Source organism: Crotalus tigris, unplaced genomic scaffold (genome assembly GCF_016545835.1).
Source record: "Crotalus tigris isolate CLP2741 ecotype Arizona unplaced genomic scaffold, ASM1654583v1 scf7180000019328.220996217465:2438092, whole genome shotgun sequence".
NCBI lineage: Eukaryota > Metazoa > Chordata > Lepidosauria > Squamata > Viperidae > Crotalus > Crotalus tigris.
Window position 1 is genome coordinate 1,787,708 of NW_024097488.1, and position 19,467 is coordinate 1,807,174.

At 43.3% G+C, this 19,467-nt stretch overlaps 1 protein-coding gene across 2 annotated transcripts in view; it reads right to left on the bottom strand.

Annotated features, from left to right (window-relative positions):
* Window positions 1-19,467, bottom strand: part of TRIM8 (tripartite motif containing 8) — a 64,901-nt gene that overhangs the window by 45,264 nt on the left and 170 nt on the right. The window contains exons 1-4 of one of the 2 annotated variants that reach the window (XM_039361641.1): window positions 19,271-19,377; window positions 18,327-18,400; window positions 17,158-17,538; window positions 16,272-16,953 (exon numbers count right to left, since the gene is read on the bottom strand). In XM_039361641.1, the coding sequence (XP_039217575.1) occupies window positions 16,272-16,841 (570 nt within the window). In that variant the 5' untranslated portion in view covers window positions 16,842-16,953; window positions 17,158-17,538; window positions 18,327-18,400; window positions 19,271-19,377. Of the gene's footprint in view, window positions 1-16,271; window positions 16,954-17,157; window positions 17,539-18,326; window positions 18,401-19,270; window positions 19,378-19,467 lie in introns of those variants that run through there. The other variant, XM_039361642.1, reaches the window with a different exon arrangement.

Consider the following 19,467-nt stretch of genomic DNA (forward strand, 5'->3'; position numbering starts at 1 on the left):
ATGGTTGAAAGGACACAAATAATGCTTCAGTCTTTCGGAAAGCCGAGGTGCGTTTCACGTAGAAACACAGTGCTCTCCGTACGTCTAGCTTGTGCCATCTGTGTTCTAGCCTATGTTTGGGTCTCGGACAGAAGTCAGGAAGCGTAAGTTCCTGAGATCTGTGAAAGATGCTATTTACCTTCGGGATGAAGGTCGGGTCTGGTCTAAGAACGACCCTGTCTTTGAAAAAGGTACACAGATCCTTCCTTACTGACAGTGCTGCTAGTTCTGAGATTCTTCTTGCTGAAGTAATTGCCACAAGGAAAGCTACCTTCAGTGATAGGTGATGGAGTGAGCATGTTTCAAGAGGTTCGAAGGGTGCTGATGTCAGGGCTAGAAGGACCTTAGGCAGGTTCCAGGACGGGTACCTGTGTATGACTGGGGGCTTTGTGTTAGATGCCCCTTTTAAAAAGGCATTAATCACTGGATGTTGTGCTAGGGAAGTTAAGTTGTCGCAGGAGAGTACAGTTGAAAGGGCCGATATCTGTCTGCGGATAGTATTGACTGACAGGCCCTTATTAAGACCCTCCAATAGGTAATCTAGGATATTGGGGATAGATACTGCGGTCGGGTCTAGGTGAAGCGAAGCGCACCACCTACAAATTCCCTTCCATGTAGCGTCGTAAATCCTATTAGTGGACGCTCTTCGTGATGCCTGTATGATCGATATCACCCCTGCAGAATAAGATTGTTTAGTTAAGCTTTGCCGCTCAAATGCCAAGCGGCTAGTTGTAGCCACTGGGGGTCTGGGTGTACGAGCTTGCCCTGACTGAGTTTTACCCTGTCCGGGGGAATCCTCCACGGAGGTGATATCGAAAGGTCCACGAGGTCGGCAAACCACGGGCGCCGTGGCCAGTGAGGGGCAATGCAGACCATTTCTGCGCCCTCCACGATCATCTTGCGTATGGTTGCCGGTATTAGTGGCAGCGGTGGGAAGGCGTACAGGAGTTGCGCCGGCCACCGGCACCTGAGAGCATCCGTTCCCTCCGATCCCGGGGACGGGAATCTGGAGAAGAACCTGGGGAGTTGTGTGTTCTTGTGGTTGGCAAATAGATCTAGGTGCGGTTGTCCGAACCTCCGGGAGATCTCCTCGAAGAGAGCCGGGTCCAGACGCCATTCCGACTGGTCCACCTTGGCTCTGCTCAGGGAGTCTGCCTGGGTGTTTGTCTCCCCTGAGATGTGTTCCGCTCTGATGGAACTCACATTGGCTTCTGCCCACCGAGCCAGAGCCAATGCTTCTTTCATTAGTTCCACTGATCTCGTTCCTCCCTCCTTGTTTACATGTGCCTTGGCTGCTACGTTGTCTGTTAGTACGAGGACGTGCCTCCTCGTTACTAGGTGTGAGAAATGGCGGAGGGCCAGGTGTATGGCCCGGAGCTCTAGCCAGTTGATGCTGTGTGACAGGTCCTTCTGTCCCCACTGGCCCTGTGCTATCTGTGTTCCCAGGTGGGCTCCCCATCCGAACAGGCTCGCGTCTGTCGTGAGTGTGACCCTGTTCGGTTCCCTGAATATGCTCCCCTTGAGTGTTGTGGGGGATAGCCACCATTTTAGTGATTTCATCACCTGTGCTGGTACCAGCACACTCCTGTTGGAGGTGCTGAGGTTCCTCCTCTGGTAGGGTAGGAGGAACCACTGCAACTCCCTCGAGTGTAGCCTTGCCCATGGGATGATGCCCATGCAAGATATCATCTTCCCCAGGAGCTTCGAGAGTTGTAGCAAGGGCACTCTCCTGATCCCTTGAATTTGGTGGATTAGCTTGGATATGCTGATCAGTCGCTCCTGGGAAAGGAATACCCTGCACTGTGACGTGTCTATCACCGCGCCCAGGTGTTGCAGTCTCCTTGAGGGAATGAGGTGGCTCTTGTTTAGATTGACCGAGAATCCGTGCCCCTGTAGGGTTCGTATTGTGGTCTTGAGATCTGCCCTTGCTTGTTCCCGAGATCTGGACTGGATCAAGATGTCGTCCAGATAAAACTGGACACGAACCGGGATCAACCTGAGATGGGCCGCTAGTACAGCTAAGATCTTTGTGAATACCCTTGGCGCTGACGACAGTCCGTGTGAGATCTATTGAGGATAGTAGATCGTCTTCCCTCACGCTGGCTAGTATGGACTTTAGGGAGTGCATCTTGAACCTCCTGTACTTTATGAAATAGTTCAGGCCCTTCAGGTCCAAGATTGCTCTCCACCCTCCTGATGTCTTTGGGATAACGAAGAGGATGGAATAAAATCCTCTTCCTTCCTCTTCCTTTGGTACCTTCTCTATGGCTTGAATTGACAGGAGGTGAGCTATGGCCGAAGTTATCAGCCTTGTCTTGTGTGCTCTTCTGGAGATGGGACATCTGATGAACCGGTTTGGAGGGGGAGAACAGAAGTCTAAGGTCAGGCCATGCCTGATCGTTTCCAGGACCCAGGCGTCGGTAGTGGTCTGTTCCCAGACCTCGGTGAAATTTCCTAACCGACCCCCGATGGGTGTATCCTGTTTGGCGTCACTTGGTACGCTTAAAGGATCTGCCTCCCGCTCCTCTATATGGGCGTCTGGACTGGAACTGGCCCCTGGCTCCCGGGCTTTGGCGATCCTGGGTTCGATCCTGTCTCGGGTAGAAGGATCGTGAGCCTCTGGGCCAGTCCCAGGATTGCCCTGATCGAAAGGGCTGCCTCCATTCCCAGGGGCTTCCTGGGCGGGAGCCCTGCCTCCGGAAGTCCTGACTGCCTCTCCTGTCTAACTTCTTTGATGGATGTACTAGGATTTTTTTCTTGTCTCTGCCTTCGCTGACATGTGGATCCAGAATGGAACCAAATAGGGCCTCTCCACTGTATTTGGACGTCGAGAGACGCCATTTGGACCTCAGGTCTGTCTTCCAGTTTTTGAGCCACAGTAGCCTACGCGAGGCCACTGTGGCCGCAATGGATCTTGCCGCATACTTTGTTGCGTACAGTGAAGCGTCAGACATGAACTGAGAGGCCGCGAGGAGTTTGGCCAAGTGTCTGGTGTACTCTGACCTGGTCTGGAGGCACCGTGCCCTGCAGTTCCCTCAGCCACATGATGCAGGCCCTCGCGAAGAATGATGATGAGGTGGCTGCTCTGGCCGCCCAGGCTGCAGCCATGTGGGAACGCCGGAAGGAGTGTTCAAATTTCTTCTCCTCAGGTTTCAAGACCTCCGCCATGTCTCCTGGAATCGCGGAGGTAGAGAATAATGAGATCAAGGGGTTATCTACAGTGGGAACCTCTAACATGTTAGAGAAGGAGGGAGATAGGTTGAAAAGCTTCCTCTCCGCGCTGTTAGGTGCCGGTGGGCTTGCAAGTGAGGACCATTGTTCCTCCAGCGTGGTCATGAAGACCTCCGCACATGGAATGTACTTGTCCTGTGGGACCTTTTTGGCAAATAGAGGGTTGGCCTCCTTGCTTGTCGATGGCCTCTCATCCTGTACTGATGTTAGGCTGACTGTGGAAACTGCCTTTATCAGGAGTGATTTTAGGAGCGCTGGGTTAAAGAGGCCAGAGCTCGTCTCCTGCTCAGGTGCGGTTTCCTCGTCCTCCGATAGGGGCATGTCTGACATGTCAAGATCTACTGAGTCACCCTCTCCTAGTTGAGAGGAAGATTCAGAGATGTTGGTAGGGGGTGGCCTAGCTCGTCCCTTACGGGGTGTGTGAAAGGCCACTTGCCCTTTGGAAGCCATGAATTGGGAGAATGCATCCTGCATGAATGCCTGAAATTGTGCCGACCATATGTTCCCCTGCGCTTTGTCGCTGGGGTGAGGCGCTGGAGTGTGGTCGGGTGAGGGAGAAGAAGCTGGTGAGGAGGGATTGGAGGAATCTAACTGTTCAGTTTCCCCAGGAGGAGACCAAGTCTTGAGCACTTCCTCGGCAGTAGGTTCTGTGCTGGGTGCCGCCACTGGGACAGGGGAAACCAAATTTGTCCCATTGGCATTGGTTCTCTGTGCCCTGCTAATTTGTCTTTCCAAAGCCAAATGTCTCCTCAAAGCCTCTCGCTCAGCCGTTTTAGACTGTCCCTTCTGAGTAAGGTGCTTTGTTTTAGCTTTCTTCTTCCCCCCCACCTCTGATTCAGAGGATCTGCGTTTTCGCTGCTGCTGTGGGGGGGACAATTGAGGGACCTGTGTGACTGAATACGAGACATTGTCTGCCATTGTGCCAGACACCCCGAGTAGGAAATGCCTGGGATGGGGGAATGAGGTACGCAGATCAGAGGCAGATGCTTGGGACTGTGCCCTCCTCTGCCTATACAAACAATGGCCGGACAGACAGGATTCTTTGGACAGAAGATCCTGCCAGGCAGTGACTAAAGGCCACTATAGGAACAGTTAGGGAAGAATATTCCTCCTCACCTCCTCACCTAGTCCAGACAAGGTGCAATTTATATCTCTCTCTCTCTCCCCCAGTCTGTGGCTGTGGCAACAGACCACGATAGGAAAACGGTTCTTTTTGCTTTCCCTCTTCCTTCCTCTGTCTCAATTTCCTTGGGTAACCTCAGATCCTTGTAAGGGAAAAAACCCTTTGTTTGCCGGAAAAAATGGAGTCCGGGTGATGGCCCCGCCCCCAAGGGGAAAAGGCGGGAAGATCAATTTCCAAAATGGCGAATGGGGAAGAAGCCACACCTCCCAATGGAAGCCCGGGAATCCACGAGGTTCAAAAACAATGGCGGATCCTGATTTTTACAATCAGGAAGACTCCTCTAGTCATGAGGGGGCTGCGCCTTTCCTCTGGATAGAAGGAAATTCAGCGCCGGCTTTGCTCTTGCCGCGTTGTCTATCGCGCCGCTCAGCTGATCGCAGCCGAGCGGCGACCTGGTTTGCCGCTTCCCGCGCGGCTCAGCTGTTTCGCGCCGAGCGGCGCTCAGCTCCCTCGGCCAGGCTGCTCAGCTGTTGGGAGGGCCCGGGGGGCTACGCGCAACCCGGTGAGATCCCCCGCGCCAAACAGCTGCTCGGCGGGCCGGAAGAAAGGGTGAGCGATCCGGCCCGTTCCGAGCCTCCCCAGCTAGCCCCACTCACGAGTCCGCCGATCCTGGCTGCCTCTCTCAGTTCTAATCGCTGCCAGGAAGTTTCTCTTGCAAAGGGAAGAAGAGGGGATTCCTTTTTTCTGTTTTCTTTGAGTTTAAATTCGTTTGGTTCTGAGAGCTGCCTCTCGCACTTGTACCAGGCTTCGAGACTGAGTCAAAACTGGGGTCACGCCCAAAGGAAGGGGTGTGGCCGAAGTTTTTACCCAGTCTGCCAGGCAGGAAGGCCGTCATAGAACCCATCCATTTGGACTCTATAGTCATCCTGCTGGAGAACGTTATATTCTAGGTAACACTTTAGTAACACAGAATTCTGTACAAATCTGAAAACCTATCTCCAGACCTAAATCCACAGCATGCATATGCATTGCATATATAGAGAATCCTGAGGGATGTTATATATCAAGCAGGAAGAATATGCTAGGAAATACCAAGTTGGTTCAAAAGAGAAAGGGCCTTGTTTTCCCACATATCAGCCAGTAAGCTATTTCCAACATGCAAAGTAGGGAGGGGAGGGCAGAAGAGCTATGAACACAAGGGCGCTGGGGAAGCCAGCAGCTTTTATTCTTTTTTATATCCAATCACAATTGTTTCCTCCTCTTTCCTCTCCCTTCCCCTCCTCTTCCTCTCTCTCATATCTCAATGCCAGAAAACCCACAGCACTGTTTTTTGTAAATGGTTCCAATGAGCACCATATATGAGCAAGGGTAGGGAGTCAGGATATTTAAAACACACACACAGAGGAAAACAGGATTCTAAGCAAAACAGGATAACAGAGAGAGAGAAAGAGAGGGAGGGAGGGAGGGAGGGAGGGAGGGAGGGAGGGAGGGAGAGAGAGAGAGAGAGAGAGAGAGAGAGAGAGAGAGAGAGAGAGAGAGCGCCTTGGACACAGGAGATGAATGAAAAAGAACCTTCAGAACAATGTAGACAATGCTAAAAAGCACATGTTCTGCCCTTTTAATTAGTGGGAGGTCAGTGGGAATGTCAAGCTTTGCCATCGAGTTCCTCTTTCCTTTCAGAGAAGGAAATTAGACTTTTAAATGAAGGTGCCTTAGGTCTTTTTCAATAGGATTCATACAAGGAAAAAGAATAGCTTATCATCCCTTTGCACTAAATACAGCACCAAAATTTACCATTGCCAAATGAATGTCCCCAGTCTTCCAAAAACTGCATAGCTACAGAAGTCTAGACAGGGAATGGCACCAGTTATTTCAGAAGAGAAGGCAAAATGTGAAATATTTGAATTTTTGCCTTTCAATCAAGGTTCATGGTGGCAGTAACCAACTATTCTCTGCTTTGCTTTTCATTCAAGCATGGCTTGATGAGGATGGGCATCAATGAAAGCCACAGAGTCTGATCTTCATTCTCCCATCTAACCACAAGGTCACTGAGGGTAGTTACTTTTATTCCCATATGCTTTCTTTTTGTCAGATGGCTAAAGGGAGAAGCAAACCAAAAATTAACAGATACATTTCTCCAAGCTTGATATATAAAGATAGACCATGAGTCTATTTTGCAGGGATCAGGGGATATTTGTATTTCTTTCCATTACAAAAGCCTTCTGTGACTAAAATTCATTAAGTTAGATGTGCCAGACATAATATGAAATAAATACACATCCAGGCTGTATCAATAACACTTTTGTGGCTCTCAGAACAAGAAACATTTTATAGACCAGAAATAACAGGCAAAAACAAATGGCTAACTTATTGTAAGATACTAGAATTTTGTGAACAGGGACACAAAATAGAATCTAGAGAAGAATTGGTGGCAGAGGAACACAATAGCCAATTGTCTTATTTATAGTTATTGAAAAGATTTAGACAAAAGTTTGTGGGTTTGAATATTGTAAGACCGAGTCTGAAATGGAATTATGTACAAATGATGAACATGTAATTGCTAAAATGTATAACATTTTACTGAAATATAAAACAGAAGTTGAACAAGTAAAAAAAATGCAAAGTTAGTCCTGTACAGTAGTCAACTTATGTCTACAATTGAGATTGGAATTTGTATCACTATGCAATGTAGTTATTAAATGGCTCATTACATGACTGGACTTGATTTTACAACCATTTTTACCATGGTCATTAAATGAAGCATACGATTGTTAAGTGACACACACAGTTGTTAAGCAAATTCAGCTTCCTGAGTTGACTTTGTCAAAAGCTGGCTGGGAAGGTCGCAAATCATGATCATATGACCACAAGCCACTGCAACTCTCATAAATGTGAGCCAGTTGTCAAACACCCAAATTGCAATCAGGATCATTGGGTGACGATTGTAACTTTGAGGACAGGTCACAGGTCATTTTTTTCTGAGGCCATCATAACTTTTAACTCTTGTTAAATGAATAGTGTTAAGTCAACAGCCACCAGTATGATAAACAGGGCTAAAAACTTTGGTTACAATATACATATGGAACAAGAGGAAAATATGTGGTTGAAAGGGTAGAAATTTACACTATGTTATAATCTTAAAGAGAATTTTTATAAAATGAGGTAATATTGATATATGAAAGCAGGGAAAAGTGCCTAGGGTATAGAGCATAGGGGCACTTCAAAGTCATGCTGGAAATATGAAAAAGAAGGGAGATTTTATATTTAGTGGATGTGTAAAAAAGCTACCCAGGAATCGCTATTCTTCAATTTTTAATGTAATTATATATATATATATATATATATATATATATATATATATATATATATATATATATATTTAGAGAGAGAGAGAGAGAGAGAGAGAGAGAAACAAACCAAATATGAACACCAGGAAAAATTCAAACTAGAAAAGTTTAATAAGTTACCAAGCTTTTGTCGGAAAACTACCGACATCGTCAGGGCTTAATGCTAGTCAATGAGAGAGACTTTTATAGGGTTGATCAGTGTTTGCACTCGGCTCCTGGACCTCGTCACCAGTCCTAATTGATTGGGCTGTTTTAGACGTATCCTTAGTGTTAGTATTTATACTTTTTCTACTCCCCTTATCTGTATATGTATCACTACTCATCCCCTCGTCACAGGTTCTTAAGCCAAACGAAACCCTTCCCCCTTTTTGGCTAACCGTTGCCTCCGTATTTCCCCAGTTGTTTATCCCTCTCGTGTTATCTCTCTCCTTGCCAAGGGTTCCTGAATACGATGTGCTCCTTCCCCCCCTTTTTCTTGCTGTGCGCTTCATCCAAGCCCCAGTTGTTTTTTCTCACCCCGTTAGGCTGCGTGTTGGGCATCTCCCCCTGCTCTTGACCTTCCGTTCTCCTCCCCTCATCTATGTGGGTGTAATCCATGTATGCATCATCTCTCCTGGCTTCTACTCCCTTCGCTCCTTTTTTGGCGTTATTTGCATCTGTGTCATCTCGAGCATCGCTTCGTGACTTTTCATTGGGACCCACGGTTCCTGCTCAATGTTGGGCGCCCGCGTTTGCTTCCCACGGGGGCACCGTTGTGCTGTGTGTGTGAGTCCACACGTTCTTCACCCGTGGTCCTGCGCATGCATACTGAATGGGCTGGTGGAGTAACTTTCTTCCCTTTTAGGCGCAAGTGAGTTGTCATCATGGGGCTGCCGGCTCCATATCCAAGCGACCCCCCCGGCTCTGTCCCCACCACCTCTGTGTCTCAGTGATGCGGCACCCATATGGGTGTCCTGGGTATCGTTCACCAGCCAACTCAGAATCTCCACTGTGGGGCTCTGCCAGTATGCTCCAGTCCCCATCCCCTCATTAGGGGATGACACTTCTTCTGGATGTTTCAGGGAATGTGGGGGATCTCTTGCTACACTGGGCGTTGTTCCTTTATTATACGGTAGCCTTCTAGTTCTTTGGGGGCGCGTGCATATCCCCGGAGCTGGAGGGTTTATCAGCTGTTGGCTGGGCACCACTGAGGTGCCCGGGCTGCTAAGGGGTGGTTGCTTCTTCCATGGCCTCATTCTCTTGATTGCATGGCACATAGCTGGGTTGTCTTCATTGGGGTGGGCAGTTGTGTATGCTCTACATCCTCAACGTCTGGTGGTGCGCCGGGCAGAGATCAATGCGCTGGTTGATTGGATCCCTATCAGAGAGCCAAGCTTCTTTGAGTAGCCAGCCCCCTTTTATGGTATCGCTGGACAGGATGTGCACCTTGTTGAAATCAAAATGGTGGCCAAACTCAGCCATATGCGTCCAAGCCTGTGAATATTGCTCATCCCTTTTGATAGCCAGTTTATGCTCATGGATCCAAGTATGAGTATACCCAGGAATCGTATTTTTAATGATATTATTCACACACACACACACACACACACACACACACACACAAAATTCTCAGTCTTTTGGGATTGATGGACGTAATCATGGAACCTAGTTTTTGTATATGATAACTGCAGTAAGATTATTGTATATGCAAAATAGAAAGCTTGAGCAATACCTACAATGGAGGTAAAGATTTAGCTTGCCCAACTGACTTCTCTGATTAGAGAAAATTTCTACATTTATTGCTGATGGAAACCCGTACAGACTTTTTGTGGAAAATAGAAAAACCAAATTTATGATTTATGGGTTTTATGATTAGACAGGATAGATTATAAAGGACACATGTTGTAACTTCAGAGAAAGAGATAAATTTATTATTGTACTTATAACTGCTGTAGAAAAAAAAAATCAGAAACCATTTCTTTTTCTCTTTTTTCCTTATTTATTTTTGTTTTATTGTTTTTCCTTTCTTGCACTTTAGCTTTCTCTTTGATTTTTTTTCTTACTTTCTTTACATTAGTTTGCATTTAATTTTTATCTTTTTAAAATATTTTATTAAAAAAGGCTTTGTAACAACTGCCTCCATTGCATGCCTTCTATCCACATTAGTGTGATCTGTTTCCGGAATTCCATGTGCTTGATCCTCATCTATAGGTTCCCTTCACAGCATGTGTTTCACCCTGCCTATTTCCGTGATGACCCAGAATAAAGCACATGGAATGATTCTGCAATCCCATAGATCTTACTACAAAAGTTGTCTGGGGAGAAGCGGGAAGAAAAATAATTCAACTTTATGAACATACAAATTCCTTTTTTTAGCAAATGTAAGAATTCCCAAGGTAAGTTCATGTGACATTTCTTTAGGTCAAACATTTACTCTGGGGCAACATCCAGGAGGTAATTGGATAATTAGATCTTAACCTCCAAAATTTCTGTGAAACAGTCCTTTCTTCTATCTTATACATTTAATTTTCTCATTGTTAATTTCCATGAAAACAGAAGCCCAGCTCAAAAAAATGCAGAGGCTGTCCAAACCAGAAAATCAGCAAGAGAGATGAGGAGCAAGATGGTTATTACAAACCATTAAAGAGCATTTGGAAAGAAGCATGACCAAGGTAGAGGGGAAATGGACATGGCTGCATAGAATAGGGAACTATGAACTATCGAAGTAGGAGAAAATTCAGGATGCAGAAAGCCAAGAGATTAAAAGACCTCAGCAGGCCTTGCCAGTTTCAGGGAAGAAAAGAAAAGGGGTGGGAGGGGGCTGCTGTGGAGAAGAACGCCTGCAGCTTCACATCACATTTAAAGTGATAGGCAGAGCAGAAAATGGAGCTGGGAAAACAGACAGCAACATGTTTTACAGGCCACCCAGAGACAGCTTGCCTGTGCAAAATTATAACTGTGACCTTATAAGCATTTTCACCCACAAAAAGAAAGATGAACACAGAAGGTGGCTGGGCAAGAGGGGAAGAAAGGATGACTGTGTTAAATCATGCTTAGGCCATAATACCTTTTATGCTGAATGATTTTTAAATGACACCTCAGCACAGCTTCTGACGAAAGAAGGCTTCAGAATGACACTCTTAACCATTCTGTTTTTTTCTCACATGCTGGTTCCTGTATGCGGTTTGGGTGGAGCTGTTGTAACTCTGCCTTTTTCAACACAAAAAAAGCATTGGGCCTCTTTGGGGCCAGGTAACGAAATTCCTGTCAGAATGTACTCTGGCACAAAGGCCATCTTCTATGACACACACACAGCAATGCAGCCAAATGGGGGAAGCATTTGATGAGAGCATGGAAAGCCAATTTGCAGGACATAAACTAACTGTTCCTTGCCTCCAAAGGCAAAGCAAGCTAGAGTAGGCCCTACTGAGGGTTCAGGCAACCTCTTCTCCTATTTCCTTTGTCCATTTGCTATGTTATCATTAGAATTCAATCCTGAAGATGCTCTGAATATTCTTCTCCAAAAAATCTAGTTGCTTTGGAAAAACTCTGTTCATTTTAAATGAACATGAACAGCACTATTTTTTTTTTCATTTATTGTAGATATGGGATACATCAGAGGCAATTTAGGGTGTTTCAGAGTCAGAAGAGTCTTTCTTTCATACTTGGTAGACAGGACAGAGTATCCCTTCTGCAAGAAAATCTACGTTCACAGTCCTTTGATATAAACCTTTGCCATATCACATAAAAACCAAGGTGGTGGGGAATTGCATTTTAAAACAAAAACTTAAAATATGGACTAATGACTAAGTTAGAAAAGAAGTCCATATGACTGACACAGCACTCTCATGTTAAAACATGTTACAAAAGTCTGTCTATGATAGAGAAATATATATGCAGAATAAGGGATAATTTCAAGGTGTTTATTATATTCTGTTCAAACTTTTATTTGTTTTTAAGAGTTTTTTTTTAAGTTTTGCTATGGCAAGATAGGTAGTCATAGAAATCAAACCAATAAAGAAATAATAAATGTATAAATGCTACGAGCTGGTTTATTATAGGTCTCAAAAACTGACTTTTAAATTAAAAATAGAAGAAACCTAAATTAGTAGTAACATTGTAAGATAATAAGCATAAAAGGGTTCAAAATGAGTGTTCAATTTCTTTCCCCTTTGCTGAGGTTTCTGAAGATTTTATTTTTTTTATTAAGAGGGCAAACCAAGCTATCTGCAAATTAAGAATTCACAACTTCTGGAATCCTGTAGAATTTAAGAAAATATAAACAATACAATTTGCTTTTGTATTCTGGTACTAAAAAATACCAAATTTGCTGGTCATGCAAACTTAGAATAACACATGAAATGACTATCTCTGTTTGTTCCAAGCAGGCTAATTCATTGCAATTTTTGACTAAGAGTTCTTCCATTGATCAAGCATTTATTTCTTTTGCTCATCACTAGTTTTAATGCTCCAAAGTCACTAATAAAGGGAAAAACTGATCCACGGGAACTAGAAATTAGTTCATACTTGATTTGACAATCTTGTTTGTACCAACTTCATACATTAGGTTTAATAAATATGAAAGGAACATGTGGTTGCCGAGGTATATAAATACTTTGGATAGATCCATGTAAAAGAAAAAATTAGTTTTTATCCAATACATTTTAAAAATACTAGCTTTCTTTTTCAATTTTACATATTTCTCAGAGCACTCATGAATGCGGCATATACCATGAAACAACTCATAATCAAACCATAATAAATGTTGTTTCTTACAACCAAATGTCCTAATTTTAATAATGGCTGAACTCTTACATCTCTTGCCTTATCTAGCTCAGGACTGGAAAAATTTCTATAATCAAAACTACCTATGACTGATAAAAATTGTACAAGCATGTCCATTGTAGAAAAAAACCCAACATCCTTAACTCATTCCAACAAACCCTCTATTCAATTGGAAGAGACAGGCTTTAATTTTATTATCATAGACTTCACTTTTTCCAAGACATTTCCCATTATTCTTAGAATGTCTGCATTTCACTTCATAACATCTCCATATTCCTATTTATTTCTTCTACTTCTACTACAATGAAAAACTTTTTTTAAAAAGCCTAGTGCATGGCCAGTTAAGAAAACTTTGCAATCTGTGTTAACGTGCAAAAGAGAAAGAAATGTCCATGACTGCATATATGGACAGCATTTAAAAACGGTTAGAAAAGGAAGTTAGACAATGGCTGAGATGAATAATATTCCAGGATATTAGTCAAGGAGACACATGAAGGATACCATGGGAAGATTGATATTCTTTAATGAAGGACACTGGAAAGAAACTTATTCAGAGACAGGAAGAGATGTAGCCTACATCCATTACTGATATTGATTGAATATGCCACCAACAATATGGAAGGTATAGAGTGACAAAGTGAAATCTCCAAAAGTAGTAAGTCTCTGTTTCATTTCATTTATAGTTTAAAATTTAACATTACAGGAGAAAAAAGGGAGCAATATACAGTCATCAAAAGGACAAAATGTAGGTGCTGTAGTTAGACATACTTGACTCAATGGATATAAACAAAATTATAAAAAGACTGATGGATGCCAACAAGAGTTTACTGAGCAGCTCACATCCTTGGAACACTTACACGCAAAAAACAACAACGGTAAAGTTAACTTCAGTTAAAGACATCCTCAGAACTTTGAATGAGAAATGGTTCATATAGATTAGATACGATATATAAATTTTAAAAGACTAATGATAAATCACATTAGCTTTCAAAATATTCTCCCAAAGTGCTAAGTTCAGCAGGGCTAAAAGAAGCAAAAACTTTTCCAAACAATAAACTAAACGCAACATGTATTGTTTTTTTCGTTACTATAAACTGCAGTCAAAACCAAGAATTGCCCAGCCCAACCAAGGACACAGAGTTCAGTTGATTTCGAGACAATGTCTGCTTATTCAGAGAAATACCACCAGACAATCTTTTTACTAACTCACTACATATATATAGCCTGACTATCACAGTGAGGTCCAAAATAAATATAGCTTATTACATTATATAATGGAAGGTAATGAAGGACACAAGGTAAGTTTTAGAAAAAACTGGGTGTGGACATAACTAAAAATTCCAGAAAATTGACTCATTATCAAGAAGCAAGCTCTGAATTGAACTGTTAGTGGGATTTGCCAGTCTCAGTTCATCAGTCATTTGCCAAATCTCTGCTAGATTTGAGGAAAAATATATATTTTCTATTTGATCCAACTTTCCTTCCTTTTCTCCTTCCTATCTATAAATAAGAGGGAAGGGGAGAAACCAATTCTATGATTTTCTCTATAGTTCTGCGAGATCTTCCCTTCTTCCTATAGAGATGTGCAGAGCCACTCACAGGGGTATTTGGCTTGTCCTCTTCTTCTCCCACCCCATCTCCAAAAAAGTAGAGGGGGGGGGAATAATCTTTCTGCTCAAACTCACTCTTTCTATTCAGAATACATACCCACATCCCAACCACAAGATTAGTTCTCCAATTGGAAAATAACAAGAAAGCAATTTTATTTATGACTTATTCACTCCCCCATTTTAGCAGCTAAATGGTGAGTCATTTTGGAAACACTGGAATATACAAAAGTTGTCTGTTTTACAGCCACCGCTTTTCATTTGTTAAATATTTATCCTACACAATGCTGCTTGAAAGGAATCTGTGGACCTGTTTGTGCAGATTTTGAAGCAACTGGATCAGATCAAAAAAAGAAGACAGGGCCCAGTCAGCCTGTCTTTACATGCAGGTGTAGTCACACAGCTGTTCCTCAGTCTGACTTTTGCCACATACCCAAGATCACACCCTTAAACTCAGTATTAATCCAGAGTAAACACCACTCCCTGGTTTCAGCCTCATGATCACCAGTACAGATTACAATTTCATTTCATAGATAAACATGCATGAAGGGATACGATGACACAGAGGAAAAGTCTATCATAGCCATTTTTAATGTTGCCAAAAACTAACTAAATTACTTTAGGTGATCTTACGACTGTAGTCCAATAAAATTTCATGGCCTTCATATTTTAATCTTTTGTACAACTTCCATGTATAGAAAAATCCCCCCCTCCAAAGACTCCTGAAATTTCAACCTATCAGAAACTACTGAAATGTCAGGAATTAAAGAAACTACAGTCCAAAGTATATGTTCATGGCCAGGCTGGCTGGAATTTAAAGGGATGCAGGCAAAACCATCTGAAGAATACAGAATATCAGATTGACTATCCCACTTTTACTGTATTGTCAAAGTGCAAAATATTCATTTGAAGCTGTTGGTGTTCTTCCAATTACATTCCCTTGCTCCACCACCTAATGATGGCTTCTTTGGGGAATATCTTTTGTTCCTTTTGGATGAATATGAAGAGCCCATCTCCTATCTCCCTTCATAGAATGAAGTCAGTGTAGGAGAGAGGGTTGAGTTCATATGGTATTCCTTTCTAGGGATACCTCCCCACCACACACATTCCCATTACTTTATCCCTCCCCTCCCCTCCCCCAACATCCTGTGCAGTGGAGGCCTGGTTTCCCTTGAAAGATTTCTAAGGAGGTCTGAAAAAATAACTTCAGCTTTTGTTTACTTCATTTTCACATTTAAGATGAAATAGTGCCAGGATAAGTTCATAGAGCAACCTACAGTAAACCTTGTTAGCAGCAATGAAAGAGTATATTCTGTAGGCCTTGCAAAAAAAAAAAAAGAAAAAGGCAAAAGGCAAAAACCAAAACTCAACAACCATTTCTACTTCTATTTTTATTTATTTATACAGAAAGGTCACCTTTGGGTGGAATGGGTCATTTTATTATTGCAAAACATTACATTTGTGCAAAAGGGGTCACATTTCTTATTGAAAATAAAACTGTTCCTAGCAGAATTAAGAAGCAAAGATACTAAAAAAATAGTGATCCTGCTGATGTGCAATCAAGAAAACAATAAGAAAAAAATTCTTGCTGCACTTTCAATTATTATTTATCATTTGATATCAATGGTTCCTCTTTGGCCTCAGATCAAAACAGGGACAAAGTAAACCATAGCTAATGGTAAACAAAGAACGGGGGTGGGGGGGAGAGAGAGACAGCTAAGAAACTGGCCTTTACCTGAAGTAGAATACAAATTCCTTGATGTTCTTTGGTACAGTATCAAGCACTGAATTGGCCAAAGATATTTTGCTGCCAGGGCAAGATAGCTTAGTAACTTAATTTACAGGAAAAGGTTTTATTTTGCTTTTCTTTTAAAAACATTTGAAGTAATAACCTCCTCTATTCCACTTAAACTGATGTGACAACATTCACTACCTCAACTGAAAGCATTACACTCTCTGGACAGGCAACAGGATGGATTCTAGGCTGCCCACAATTATGTACCCCAACAGAAGAGAAAGGCTGGGGGCTGCTTCAGGACCCCTCCTCTGCAACTCCATCCACCATCAGAGAAAACAGGTTGACTAATGTCAAATGTACCAGTTGTATTTTGCAGATAAGAAGAAAGCTGCATTTAAGTGTGAAGCAATGTTCCTACTTACCCTAATCTCATTGCGTCGGATCTCCACGTCACATACTGAGTGCCCTTGGTGTGCACCACTGTAGTAGCAACAGAACTGGCAAACAGCAACCTGTTCAGCTTCACAATGATACAGTCGGTAAGCATTGTGCTGGGGGCAACTCCAAGCCCTGACGTCATCCGCCTCCACCAAGAGGTGCCCACGTGCTGTAGAGGGCTGTTGCAGGTGTGTCTGAACGTGGGATTGACAGCATGGAGCTTCACACCTTAGACAGATCTTCTGTGCAGGCAAAGGTGGCCCACGGCGGCAGAAGACACAATGTAAGACTGAGGGAGTCTTTTCCAAATTAAGAGAGTTGAATTTCTCCACAATGTTGGTCAATTTTAAGTTCTTTTCAAGGTTGGGCTTTTGGTTGTAAGCCTGATTACACTCAGGACAACGCACTAGCCCCGACTCTTTGGCCCAAGCCTCTCCTATGCATCCCCTACAAAAATTGTGCTTACAAGGAAGTTGGACAGGTTCCACAAAGACATGCAGACAAATAGGACATATAAGCTCTTCTTCAAAACAGTTCTTCCAGTTTTCAGCCATGTCTCACCCAGATCAGAACTTTCCTTTTAATCTCTTTAAAAAGTCAGTTTTTGGTCTACTAAAGCAGATGATGACGAGTTTCCACTTTTGCAACAGAAAGGCCACTAGATTGCTAATGAACCAAAAAATTAAAAATGCAATTAATGTAGATCTCCTAAAATTTAAAGTAATATATTCCCAACAACCCCACTTATATTAAATATAATTAACAAAGTACCAAAATTGCAGAATAGATACGTCTAAAGTTTGAAGCCAAACTTTCTTAATTCTTATAAGGTTTTTATTTCTGATTCTGAAAAGCAAAAGTAAAACTTACCGAGAATTGAAAAAACTCCATACAAAATCCAGAAGAAAGTCCAAATGCCATATAAACTTCCTGTATTAAATATTCCTAATTACCACTTTTTGACCATTTAATATCTGAAAGGAATTTATATCCCTTGTAACTAAATTCAAGCCTCCCTTTTCAATTATTTTTCCTCTGTAAGAAATTTGAGTCTTTAATTGAATCATTAAAAAGCTGGAGATAAATCCATATGCAAAGGAGAGGAGGAGCAGCTAGTTCTCTAATGCTGTTGAATGGTGCAAAAGGATTTTTTTTCCTTGGCTTTGGGACAGTGCAATCGCAGTAGGAAGACGGTCAATCACTCAGATGAAATTCCAGCCCAGAGCCAAAAGGACCCTCCCATTCTTTGCTCTTTTTACAAATAGGAATGAGAAGAAAAATACTTTAAAAATGTCTAGTCTGAAGAGCAGTAATAATCAGAAACAAGTTCAATGGAAAAACAACCTATTTTAATACTCTCTGGAATTCTGTTTTCATGATTTGCCTTGTTTTTAATCTTTCATAAAAGTAAGGTAGAAACAATACTCCCAACTCCAAAATCCTCAGCCTTTTGGAGTGATGGTTTGCTCTCGCTGGAAGGAAAACAAGTATGCCTTGATCAAACTGAAAAGGAATTTCTCAACTGCTAATGAAAAGCCCAGACCCCGCCTCTTCCCCTTTGCTTCTCTGTTTTCCTTCTGACATGAAAGCTATTTCTCCTTTTGGAACCAGCCTGCAAGGGGGTGGGAGAAGAGGAAGACAGACAAGAGCTAGAAGAGAACTGCTGAAATGTACAATTCCAAGAGGACCTACTCAGTCCTCAGCCATTTTGAGTTGATTTTATTTTTAATTTGTGGGATTTAGGGGAGAGAAATAGAAACAAACATGCAAAAGACAAGGGAGGGGAGCTGGTGAATGGCACCACCCTGCAAAGCGTGTCCTGATGGGGGAAAGAGAGAGAAAGGCATACACGAAGGAGAAGGGGAGAAGCGGAGTGTTCTAAATTGGGTTTATATAGCTGCAGCTGCTGTGTCTTTTAGTTTTTATTATCAGATCAAAGAAACCCCTACATACTCCTTGCAACCATCTCCAGCCATCTTGGGTCCCTTCAGTTCCCCTTTTAAGTAAAAATGTATTTTTAAAAATATGTGTATCTACACCTCTCTTCAGCACCTCTCTTCTTCAGCTCTCCCTCAGTCACAACAGAACGAGCTAGCAGACCAATGGATCAGACCTGTGTCACATAAAAAAGAAACAACAAGAAACACAGCCACGATTTCAGCCTAACAGAAGGAAAAATAAATGGGGGAGGGGGGCTACTATTACCACACTATCACCCACAGCGATGACAAGAAAGAATATGGGAATTCCGAAACAGGAAAATAGGGTAATAAATTAAAAAGCAGGTCCATTTATCTATTAATATCCAGTACAGAAAGCCTACATGTATTTTCAAAAACCTTTTCCCCATTCAAGGCAGAGGAGTGATGAACCTAAGAAGCTCTGCCTGCTTCGCCAAGATTTTCCCCCCTTACAGATACAAATTAAAACCTAACAACCTTCTCCCCCCTCTAAGGTTTGCAATATAAAACAAGTCCGAAGTAGGGAGTGGATGGCCCAATAAAATCAATTAAATGAAGTATGCTGAGCAGATCGAAAGGGTCGCAATCAAGGTGAAGGGGAGCAGGCGCCGGAAACAGGCAGAGATGATGCTGCCTCTTTCCCTCCGCTTTTCCCGGGATGGCGAAGGCGCGTTAGGGTCGCGGTGAACGAGAGGAAGAACCGGAGTATGAAGGAACTCAAGGGCGGAAAGATGACTAAAGATCAAGGGCGCATCGCAGGATTCCCCCCGGCTTGGATTAAAAGAACAGGAGCTCAATCCGACCCCAGCTTTCAGTTACCCAACGGCAGGGCCCCTTTAATGCACGATTGTCAATCGATCAATCAATCGACTCCGAGGAATAACAAGCGTGGAGCCTCCAGAAGCGCAAGGACAAAAAAAGGGGGGAGGGGAGGAATCGCCGCGCAGTCCGGTGGAAGCCGCTGTCCTAGCTCGGACCCTCGTCTGGATTCAGTCCCTCCTTCCTCCCGGGTTTGCGCCCACCCTAGCCGCAGTCAGCGCCAGCCATTCGCTCCCCAGCTCGGTAGACCGGCGACGGCGACGATGGCTTCTGGCGCTGCTCCTGCCGCCGCGTTGCTCCTCAACCCCTTCTCCAGGGCCTCACGTGACCGCCACAATTTGATACATTAAACACAACGCGTCCGGCCTCTCTTAAAGGGGCAACGGCGGCTCCGGTTTAG